At 42.9% G+C, this 12,470-nt stretch overlaps 1 protein-coding gene across 5 annotated transcripts in view; it reads left to right on the forward strand.

The window, feature by feature from the left end:
- LOC307000585 (NACHT, LRR and PYD domains-containing protein 3-like) overlaps positions 1–8,522 on the forward strand; it is a 34,906-nt gene extending 26,384 nt beyond the window's left edge. For 2 of the 5 annotated variants that reach the window (XM_079616245.1, XM_079616247.1), the window contains exons 5-8: positions 2,136–2,306; positions 5,641–5,811; positions 8,104–8,274; positions 8,386–8,522. In XM_079616245.1, the coding sequence (XP_079472371.1) occupies positions 2,136–2,306; positions 5,641–5,811; positions 8,104–8,274; positions 8,386–8,392 (520 nt within the window). In that variant the 3' untranslated portion in view covers positions 8,393–8,522. The remainder of the gene's footprint in view (positions 1–2,135; positions 2,307–5,640; positions 5,812–8,103; positions 8,275–8,385) is intronic. The other 3 variants (XM_079616246.1, XM_079616249.1, XM_079616248.1) reach the window with 2 other exon arrangements.
- The last annotated feature ends 3,948 nt before the right edge of the window (positions 8,523–12,470 follow it).

Consider the following 12,470-nt stretch of genomic DNA (forward strand, 5'->3'; position numbering starts at 1 on the left):
CCCCACACACACAGACAGGGGGGGGCTGTCTGTGTGTGTGCCCTCCCTCCCCTCCCCACAAACACACACACACACGGGGGGGGGGGGGGGCAGACAGACAGACACACACACACACACACACACAGAATGGCAGGGGGAACTCCGTCAGAGAGAGACAAAACCACATTCAAACCAAAATATCTGACTTCCTGTTGGTCGGAGCTAATGACTGTAAATGAGAAAGTTGTCCGGCTCGATGTGCACAAAATACATACCGAGTTTTGTGACTGTAGGTAAAAATAACCCCCCCACTTTAGTCAAAAGCATCTTGAAAGTGACACACTTCCTGCTGCCAGTTGGTGGCGCTATAACTTTGACTCACATTAGTTACATCCATGTGATCGCTCTCTTACAACAAACACGCTACTGAAGTTTCATCAAGATCAATAAATGTATGAAGACGTTATAACACATCGTGTTTCTCTTTTCTCGCCATAATTTTGTTTCCTCGCCACGGCCAAACCGTTCGAGATATCAAAAATCCGTCCGCAATTTAGTATCCTCAATGTCTTGTCTTCATGTTGACCGAGTTTGGTGGCGATAGGATTATTTTTCTAGGAGGACTATATATAATTCCAGGGGCATGCGTTTTCATACAACCCATAATAGCAGACTTCCTGTTGGACTGGCGTAAAACTTAGAGCACGAAAGTTGTTCGGCCCGATGATATCTATATGTGTACCGAGTTTCATACTAATTCATGTAAGCGTGTTTGATATATGGACCAAGTTTTCGGACTCCGTTAAAGGGGGCCCGGGTACCAGCTTCAGCCCGGCCCTGATGGCCGCGGGTTCTGACCTGTGTATAAAGTTTCAAGAGTTTTCGAGCACGTTAAGGGCCCCAAAAGTGCCCGAGAAGTAGCACACAGCAGAGAAAGGGTTAAACTAAAGCCCCCCTCCTCTCTCACACACACACAGACACTGAGAGAGACTGGCAAAATTCTGAGATTTTCTTCCATTCAAACCAAAATATTTGACTTCCTGTTGGTCGGAGCTAATGAGTGTAAATTAGAAAGTTGTCCGGATCGAAGAGAAGAATATACATACCGAGTTTGGTTGCTGTAGGTAAAACTAACACCCCATTTTTGACTAAAGGTGGCACTACTGAGCCCCTTACCACGCCCGTTTCTGAAACGTTGCACATGTCTATTAGATAAGAAATGTAAAGTGTCTGTCGAGTTTCATGCAATTTCAAGCATGCTAAGTCTCTAAAACATCAAAAAAGAATATTAAAGTTTGATGCGTTGCCATGGCAACAGTATTTAAGATATCAATAATCCTTTCACAGGTCTACATCTGCCGTGTGCTTACATTATACAGATGAAGTTTGAAGCAAATCGGGTAAAAATAAGAGTGTGACACACTTCCTGCTTCCAGTTGGTGGCGCTATAACTTTGACTCACAATAGTCACATCCATGTGATCGGCCTCTTACAACGAACACACTGCTGAAGTTTCATCAATATCAGTTAATGTATGAGGATGTTATAACACACTTCCTGTTTCCAATATTCGCCATAAATTCGTTTCCTCGCCACGGCCAAACCGTTCGAGATATCAAAAATCCCCTGGCAAATTTTCATCCTCAATGTCTTGACTTCATGCTGACCGAGTTTGGTATTGTTGGGATGAATTCTCTAGGAGGAGTATTTAAAATGCCAGAACATGTGTTTTTAAACTACCCTAAATAGCCAACTTCCTGTTGGGCTGGCGTAAAAAGTAAAAGCACGAAGGATATATGAACCGATGAGATCTATATAGATCTGTATACTGATTTTTATATTATTCCATGCAAGCGTGTTTGATTTATGGACCAAGTTTTCGGACCCCGTTCCAGGGGGCGCTGTCGATGTCGATTGCATTATATATTTCTCTATATATGTGTGTTTATGTTGCATGAGTAAATAATCTGCAATATATTACACATGCAGTACCATATCTGATCACATATACATCTATATAATATGAAGTGTATTACTGAATATAAAATGACATACATTATGATATGAAAAGCAGCAATTCCTTATGTACATTTTCTTTTCATAAGGGATAGTTCCCGCTGAACTGAGAGAATAAAGTGTGTGTTGTTGTTCTACAGGTTGATATGTTGTAATATCACAGCTGAAGTTTGTGCTGCTCTGACTTCAGCTCTGAGATCAAACTCACTCCTCAGAGAACTGGATCTGACTGGGAATATAATAGGAGATGAAGGTCTGACGCTGCTCTCTGATGGACTGAAGGATCCTCACTGTAAACTGGGGAAACTGGAGTAAGATCATACATTAGTCTTAACTGAGACAAGAATAATGTTATTTTATTTTTGTTATTTATGTTATTTTTTTAACCCTTTAATTCATACTGTATTATATTTGATCTAAATTATCAACATGATCAAAAACCTGTTGCACACAATCTACTACTTGCCTTCTGTTGTCTGGTTGATGGTTTATAGTTTTTTTTTTGTGCAAATTTTAAACTGTGTCCTTCAGTTCGTGGGTCATGTGACTTTTTTGCTGTGAAATCTTTATGGATTTTTAAAGGGCACCTATTATGACATTTAAAATGTTCCTAATGTTGTTGTGGGAGTCCCCAACAACAGTTTTACATGCATGCAATGACAAAAAACACTTTTGTTTTCGTATAATATGCATTTATTTTTACCTGATTTGCTCACCGACTCCCAAATGAATCGTTCAACGACTCGTTTTTCAAACCCCTCCTCTGCGCGACGCTAATCTGCGTTGATTGGTCAGATGGCCCAGCAGTGTTTACAGCGATAATACTTATTTTTAACACGGAGTGCAATGATGCTTTTATCAATTAAATTGTATTATAATAATGATTATAGTCCACTGCTTTATAGTTTGTAGTAAAAAACGAAAAATAAGATAAAGAATTTAATGTTATGCTAGCGAGCATAGCCCAGAGTTCATATTGTAAAAGCACAATCAGTCTTTGTTTGCATTAGCCCGATGCATAAACATAACGTTTTTACAAAAAAAAAATGCAGTTACGTTACTACGAGGTATTACTCTATTCTTTAGACAACTCCGAAAACAACGACAAACACTTCACATATCTCAATACAATTGCCATTGAAGACCTAGAAGCTAAACGGTGCTTGCACAACAAACAAAATAATTATTAAGCATGCTACATAAAATATAAAAGCAAAAATTATTAATAACACTTACAGGTTGTGATATGGAGGAGGAAGCTGATGCAAATACACTTGGAACTGAACCTTCCTTCAATATCAGCCAGCTCGCGAATCCAAGTTTGATTGCATTTAAAAAGCAATCGTCTTCAAAATGGCGCGAGCAAAGCACAAGGCGGACTATACTTCTGTGGTATAGTTGTATATATGAATTGTAGCCACTTAGTCTTCAAATGCTCCTCCTTGGGCAGATGAAAAAAGTTTGCTTTTGAGCCGCACTTCAGAACACAGTGTCTCGTCGCCATGATATTTCCCTGCTGGCCTTGGAGCGCAATAAGTGGGCGTATCGTATTCAAATAACTTGACAAGTTGACGTCATCTAGTCAGAGAAAAAGCTTCGGTCTTCTAACGATTCATAAAAATGACTCAGAGTCGACTCTCACTTTTGAAAGACAATAACTTTATATACGGTGCACTTTCATATTTCAAACTTTGCAGGATGTTTTTGTTCACTTAGATCTATGTTACACACTACATGAAAGGTAAATTTCAAAATTCCATAATAGGTGCCCTTTAAGTAAACATAAGAATAACCTTTATAATGTTAGAAATATTTCAAGATGATCATTTTCTGGACTGAAGCAACTTAGGTTTACTTGATTATCCATACATCTTTAAAAAAAAAATCATGTTCAAATGTATCAAATATGATCATCAGGCTTTTGAGGAAGGTTTATTAGTTCATCTCTCAATCATCATTGTATGTGCTCTATGCAGATCGCTTCCGCGTTTTGTCTCGGCACGCCCAGTTACATCCGGTGCTGCGTCGGAGCCGTTTTCGCATTAGGTGGAGATAATGGCAAATTACTAATTACTTCCAGCGGTTAACGTGAATGATGTTAACAATATTGTGAGGCAGCTGTCACACCTGAGAGTAAGAAAGAGACGGGCTTTAAATCATATATTTCGAGCTACATCGACAACTTTGAGGGTGAGTATTCTCTCATATCATGCGAAATCCGACTAGTGATCGGTTTCTAAAATCGTGGTCTCCGTTTCTGAGAAAATGAAGTTTTGCCGCTAGTACACTTCACTATAGAGCGCGCTATGCGGAAGTAAAGACGCTGGCTGAGATTCTACCGGAAATACGACAGCAGCGTTCGTGCATAGAGCCTATTGCATTACATTATATGTTTTAAAATTACAGAGCTTTGATCATAAAACTAAGCATTTAAATATCATCTTACTAAGACACGTTATTGGCAGATATAGAGTGACAACTGATATTTATATGCATTTTATGTCAGTGGGTATCAACTCCTGGGGATTTTTTTTTTTTTTTTTTTTTTACCTCTGCAAATACCCTTACGGAACAAAAATATATGGATATATACTGCAAAATGTAATGCGATACATTACATAATACATTTCCATATATGGGAAACTAGTGCTTATATTTTCAATATACTGCAATATATGCATTGACCATGTATGGCTATATATTAAAGGTGCAGTCTGTAAGAATGACAACTAGTGGTCGAAATAGGTACTGCAGTCCAATTCAAAATTCAGACTCGACGCTCACACGGGTCGCCAGTTTGAGCACACGCAACAGGAACGAGCGCAATGGACAATGAAAATTGGTAATGTGGAGTATCGTAGACCAAAACAATAACAAACATTCCAGCCTGGAAACACACATTTCAAAGTAAAATAACTGGCGGTAGAAGTGTTTTTCAGAGAAACAAGTATTTGAACTTAGCATGTTTCCTCAATATATGCAAACATATTATGGTATTTTTCTTCTTTGGTAGAGTGAAAAAGTTACATACAGCACCTTTAATATATAAAATATTTATAAATGAAGACAAAAAATATACATATATACACACACACTCACATTCATGGAATGAGTTACAATAGATTTCTAGTTCCCAGCATGCTTTGCTTCTGACTGTTAAAAGAGAGCAAATGTTAAAATTAAGTGTTATTTAATGTGTTTTGCTCAATATTAATATAGGGGGAGATCTGTTAGTGTTTCATGATCTATTATTTTGGAATTTAAAAGATTTTCTGGTATGTGTGAGTTTTTGGGGTCATTGTACTGAAGAGTAGAGCCTGTGGTGACGTTGATGATTGTCCAAACACCATTAAAACTACAATTACTATATTTTAAATGTAATGGCTGTGCACTCCTTAGCACAGTGATCGTCTTATGGCTAAATACATAAGTACATGCAGGTGTGCTAGTGCTTTTAACTAGCTTGAAATTATGAAACATTTATAATGGAAATAATTAAAAATATAAGAAATATATTACATTATATATTTCTCTATATATGTGTGTTTGTTACATGACTAAATATATCTGCAATATATTACACATGCAGTACCATATCTGATAGTGATGGAAGTGGAGATTAAAGTGTGTGTTGTTGTTCTACAGGTTGAGGAGGTGTAAGATCACAGCTGAAGGTTGCGCTGCTCTGACTTCAGCTCTGAGATCAAACTCACTCCTCAGAGAACTGGATCTGACTGGGAATATAATAGGAGATAAAGGTCTGACGCTGCTCTCTGATGGACTGAAGGATCCTCACTGTAAACTGGAGAAACTGACGTAAGATCATACATTAATCTTAACTGAGACAAGAATAATGTTATTTTAACCCTTTAATTCATACTGTATCATATTTGATCTAAATTATCAACATGATCAAAAACCTGTTGCACACAATCTACTACTTGCCTTCTGGTGTCTGGTTGATGGTTTATAGTTTTTTTAGCAAGTATAATTTAAAACGTGTCCCTTCAGCTCGTGGGTCATGTGACGTTTTGCTGTGAAATCTTTACGTATTTTTAAATAAACATAAGAATAATCTTTATAATGTTACTAATATTTCAAGATGATAATTTTCTGGACTGAAGCAACTTAGCTTTACTTGATTATCCATACATCTTTTTTGAAAAATCATGTTCAAATGCAGTACGTACCGTGGGGTTTCAGTCAGGGCCTTCAGTAACGATCTCCACTCCCCCTACTGATGAACATATTCGGTTTTGATTAAAAAAAAACGATACGAGTGCGTATCAGAACCCAAAACCTCTGACACGCTTGGCACAAGTTCTGCCACTAGACCATTACAGTACACGACATCAGTTTAAGTATCAATGGATTTAGTCACATGGAAATTCTCAAATGTACCCTAAAGGACCCAATGTACTATTGAAATTGATTTCTGGACATCGTAATGTTATTTTTCCCGAAAATTGTTATTGTATACATGTATTGTATCTGATTTAACATTATATAGCAACCTCCCCCCACCCATGTTGATGACATCAGCGCGGGCTAGCCTTCGACACATCGCTGGGCCTCTGGGGCGTTCAATCACAATTTGATTGGCTGTTAACACACATCAGTCAAAGTTATGATCAAATGGAAAATGGCAGCTTCAACGGAAGGCTAGCTATATTACTAGTTCTGGTCCACGGAGCTGCGCTTAGATGACATATGTAAAATCCAGCTCAGACTCACAAAAACTAACCATATTCTTTCTGGAAAGATAATCCTAACGTACTGATAGACTTGAATTTAGACATGTTCAGACACAATTTAATTTAATTAAGAAAAAATAAATATTTTTGATTTTGACAGGGCCAGCAGAGAAGGCCCTGCTGGCTCTGACCGCACACCACTGTTCAAATGTATCAAATATGATCATCAGGCTTTTGAGGAAGGTTTATTAGTTTATCTCTCAATCATCATTGTATTGCATTACATTATATGTTTTAAAATTACACTTTGATCAGAAAACTAAGTATTGGCAGATATAGGGCCCTATCTTGCACCCAGCGCAATTGACTTTGAACACCGACGCATGTATCATTCCTATTTTGCACCCGCGCACAGCGGACTTTTCCCTCCACAGACACACGTCGATAAATTAGGGAATGAACTTGCGCTCGCGGGGGAGGTTCAGTGCAAAGAGGAGGCGTGTTCCGGCGCTAACGTTCCCTGGTGCTATTTTCCAGTTTTAGAAAGCAAATGCACCACTGACCAGGAAAAAAACAGCCTAAAGACAGTGGCGCGTTGCTAGTTAGTGATATGGTATTTTAAGGGCGCGTGCTTGGCCATAATGTAGCGTGTTAACGCGCATCCACTTTGATTCTCTAATATAAACAGACGCAGCAGTTTTCATTTTTGCAAATCATACATTATTACAAGGAAAAATATTAACACACGAGGGAAATCATTGTTGTGATCGTGAAGATGTGAAAAAGATCTACCGGTATCTAGATTTAAAAAAAAAAAAAAATCTAGATTAGGCTACACATTTACCCAAATTATACGCCTGTTTAACCGAAGCTAATTTGGGTGGGTTTCTCCCATCATCCCCAATGTCACTTCTCTGTGTTTTACGGCCCTGACAAGAACGTCGGCCTCCTCGGCTGTGAACCGCTCCTGGCGTGCGCCTGGCAAATCCGCCGTTATAATAGCGATCCGCCGTGGAACAAGGGCGCCGGCTCTTAAAGGGAATGTGAGAGGACGCTCTGATTGGTTTATTTCACGTTACGCCCAAACCACACCTATGAATAATGAAGCTACTTCAGACCAACCCCTTTTAGATTTGCGCCAGGCGCAAGTCATTTATCCCGCCGGGAAAATAGCGACAGCACCGGGATCCGCCCACAAAGTTACTTGCGCTTTGCGCTGAAACACTTGCGTTTCAGATCGTTAAAATAGGGCCCATAGTGACGACTGATATTTATATGCATTTTCTGTCAGTGGTTCTCAACTAATTTGCCCTGTTTAATAAATCTGGCCCTTAGTAAACAATATCTCAGTCTCTCTGTGGTTGTGTAGTTCCTGCTGAACTGAGAGATTAAAATGTGTGTTGTTGTTCTACAGGTTGAGGTGGTGTGAGATCACAACTGAAGGTTGTGCTGCTCTGGCTTCAGCTCAAAGATCAAACTCACACCTCAGAGAACTGAATCTGTCTGGGAATAATCTACGACATGCAAGTGTGGAGAGTCTCTCTGCTTTAAAAGATAATCCACATTATAAACTGGAGACACTGCAGTAAGTATTGATTCCTTTCATATCATATAATAATGTCATGAACTAGTCAATCCTCTGAACAGATGTGTCAGTAATGCATGTGTTACTGACTGTGTTTTATTTCACTGACAGATATTAGATGATGGTGAATATGGAGCCACTATAGAGACATGATCATCAACACTGAAGTCACGTGACCTTTACTGGTTCTCTTTCTAACATTCGTTCGGTATCTCACTATGGGAACGCCTCTGGGCATGACCGATCTTGGAAGCACCAATTACACCACGTCTGCCAATCATGGCAGACCAATCGCTGCAGCGATTAGGGAGTCCCGCCTCCCTGTATATAAACCGCAGCTACCTGCCATTTCGTCATTCTCGCTCTCTTCCCCGTGGAAGATTTCGGAAGCTGTCCTCAGCAGACTTGGGAATTATTGCTTAACAGTTTCTTGACGGAGCCGAGAGGTAACGTCCCTAACGCAATCAATTTTGAGTTGTTGATTGACTTTGTCACTTAAGAGTGTGATAACTAACGTGTCAAGACGAGTTTTCCTGCTCTTAAGTTAAAAAAAAAAAAAAAAGCTCTCTATCGCAGCACAGCTCCGTACTAGTTGTCACGTTGTGGTGTAACTTACCGTACGAAGAGAGTGCAAGCTCTATCGTGGCTACCGCGATAGATCCGGAGAGCCCCGGAGGAAAGGGTCGTCCTCCGCACCCGTGTGCTTGTGGAATGTGGATTTCTGCTAGGGGTGCACAGAGAGGAACCCATGGATTGTCCTCAGACCACCAGCTCATGGGCAGAGATGATGGAGAAGGTGTCACCCGTCCTTTCCACGCTGTTTGATGACCCGTTAGCGGGAGAGGAAGATGACGAGGTATTGTCGAACATCCTCGAGGATGAGGAGGACGACGAGGAAGATGCCATTCTTCCCCCGAACCAGTCCCGGCCACCGAGTGCACAGGATGAGAGTTCACCCTCCCCTGTACAGGTGGACACGGATCTAATCGAGGTCTGTCGCAGGGCCGCGGCGAGATTGTCTATCGACTGGCCTTCTCAACAAGCAGGTCAAGGGGCTGAAAGAGACCTGTATGATGGAAAGAGGCTCCCGTCACGTCTCCCGCCAGCCAGGCAGTTTATTTCAGCCGTCCCAGCCTGTGTTGCTGAGATTAAAACGTTTTGGGACAAGACTTTTTCACATCGAGTGCCCGTTAAGGGTTTCTCAAGGCTGGATGTTCAGGGAATGGACGATCTAGGGATGGCAGATCCTCCCCCTGTGGAAACATCAGTAGCGAATAATTTGCACCCGAGCCGCAGGGCGGCGCTCTCTTCAACCGGAGCCTCGCTGCCAGGAAAGACAGAGCGCTTCGCCGCCTCTGTTTTTCAAAAGATCTACAAGTCAACTGCGCTGTTGGTTCGTGCTTTGAACGTGACGTCCCTCCTTACAGCCTATCAAGCGGAGCTATTTGATGAGATGGGTCGTCAGCTGGACTCCGGATCTCCCAACCCAGTGCTCTGGGAGGAGATATGCGTCATCGCAGATTTAAACCTGCGCACGTCCCGCGGAGCAGTTCAAAGTTGTGGTCGGAATATGGGCTTAGCAGTTGTGGGAGAGAGATCGCTGTGGCTGGGTTTTTTCAGGACTCTCTGACAAAGAGAAAGTGGAGTTTTTGGATGCCCGCATAGATCCAAAGGCCATGTTCGGCACGGCGGCAACGGCAATGCGTCAGCAGTGTGACCTGCGGAAGAAGGAGGGAGAAGCTTTCCAGGTCTGTCTCCCCAGAAAACCGGCTGCCTTATTACCCGAGCCGGCCGAATTTCAAACCCTCAGGGAGGTGAGGGCACTCAGATTATCAGCCTTCCCGCCCCGCGCCACCGCAACAGCAGGATAACGCGGCTCCGCAGTCAAAGCCCGGTTTCGTTCGGCCGAAACAGTCGTTCGCGGCCGCAGCTGCGAAACACCGATCGGCTGCCCCTCAGGAGAATAAGAAGAGGCGGTCTACCTGATACGCCAGTCTGGCGTCAGGAAGGGTTGGGAGACAGCACCCAGGGTTTATCTGTCCCATCCCTTCAGAATGATTCCTCTCTCCCTCCCGCGGGGAAAGGAGAAGGAATGCAGAGGTGAAATGTGTTCGTGTGTACAGTTCAGAGTGTGAGTTCAGAGTGTGCGGGATTGTGGCCAGTTTTCCACTAGTGCCCCCCAAGAGTTTGTCTCCCCCTCCACCTTCGAGGTTTGTTATGAGGGGAGAAGGTCTAACGTTCATAAGCATCCCATCAAAAATAAAGTTTTCTCTGACGCATCCAGGTCAAGGACCAAGGGCGCAGAGTGGGATAAAAAGAGAAAAAGATCACAAAAAAATCACTAAAACAATCACAAATGAATACCACTATAACTCCTTCACTGGAGTGGTATTGGTTCTCAAGAATCATCACGTATTGTTCAGGACAGACAATACAACGGTGATTGCCTACATAAATAGGCAGGGAGGAGTTTGTTGTCACATGCTTCACATGTTAGCGAAGAGACTAATAATGTGGAGCAGCAGGTCTCTCCTCTCATTTCGCGCGATGCATGTCCCGGGAATAATGAACAGGGGAGCGGATCTACTATCCAGAGGGAATCCTCTGTACGGGGAGTGGAGACTCCACCCCCAGGTGATCCTCGTGTTATGGGAGAGATTCGGCCAGGCTGCCGTAGATCTCTATGCATCGCGCGAAGACGCTCACTGTCCCCTGTTCTTCTCCCTGGCCAACGACGATGCACCATTGGGTGTGGATGCGCTAGCCCACGAGTGGCCAGACGTGTTGCTATACGCGTTCCCACCGTTGAGCTTGATCGAGCCGACATTACAGAGGGTTCGGGAATGCAGACATGTGATGATTCTGATCGCGCCTTACTGGCCGGGGAGACTGTGGGTGGCGGAGATTGCGCAACTGCTCTACGACCAGCCATGGCTGTTACCAGCGCACAGGGATCTTCTCTCACAAGCAAGGGGGGAAATATTCCATCCCTCCCCTCAGAAACTAGCTCTCTGGGCCTGGCCCGTGAGAGGGTGAATCTGAGCACAGCCGGGTTACCTCCGAGGGTTATTGAGACGATTCAGAACGCGAGGGCTGCCTCGACACGTTCTTTATATAATCTCAAATGGGGAGTTTTCGAGGAATGGTGCGCAGATAAGAACATTGTTCCTTTCCTGTGTTCTGTTTCGGACGTGCTGTGTTTCCTTCAGGACCTCCTGGATAAAGGCAGAGCTTTTTCCACGGTTAAGATTTATCTGTCCGCTATCTCGGCATGTCATGTGGGGATTGATTCAGGCACTATGGGCCAACACCCCCTGGTCTGTAGATTCATGAGAGGTGCACGCAGATTGCACCCAGTATCAAAGCCACTGGTCCCACTATGGGATTTGTCTGTGGTCCTGAACGCGCTCTCAAAACCTCCTTTCGAGCCCATTGATAAGATGGACTTAAAGCTGCTCGCTTTAAAGACGGCTCTACTACTCGCTCTTACAACAGCAAAGAGGGCGAGTGAGGTGCATGCTCTATCAGTTCACCCCTCATGTATGAGGTTCGCTCCGGGTGGTCAAAGAGTACTTGGTAGAACTAACCTGGCGTTCGTGCCCAAGGTATACGATCACGCGGATAGAGTAAGATCAGTGGACTTGTTGGCTTTTCATCCACCTTCTTTTCTCCAGAGGAGGAGAGGCTAAACTGTTTATGTCCGGTTCGTACACTGTGTATGTATGTACAGAGAACCCGCACATTGCGTAAGAGCAACCAGCTGTTTGTCTCATGGGCAGACTCTTGCAAGGGAAAACCTATCTCCCGTCAACGCCTTTCCCACTGGGTGGTAGAGGCTATCGTGTTATGTTACAATAGCATGAATTTAGAGCCCCCAGTAGGTCTACAGGCGCATTCTACTAGAGGTATGTCTACATCCTGGGCTCTATTTAAAGGCATTTCGATTCAAGAAATTTGCGCGGCAGCCAGCTGGTCCTCTCCGCACACACTTTAACCCTCTCGTCTTCAGTCTGCTTCGTCAGCATATCGGTAATAGGGGAGTTGTCTATATCCCATAGTGAGATACCGAACGAATGTTAGAAAGAGAACGATTAGGTTACTGACGTAACCCAGGTTCTCTGATAACATGAAGTGAGGTATCTCATAACATTGCCCTCCTTGCCTTTTCGCACGGAGAAGAGATATGCGGAGAATGA

The sequence above is a fragment of the Phoxinus phoxinus genome (genome assembly GCF_949152265.1).
Source record: "Phoxinus phoxinus genome assembly, chromosome: 6".
Lineage (NCBI taxonomy): Eukaryota > Metazoa > Chordata > Actinopteri > Cypriniformes > Leuciscidae > Phoxinus > Phoxinus phoxinus.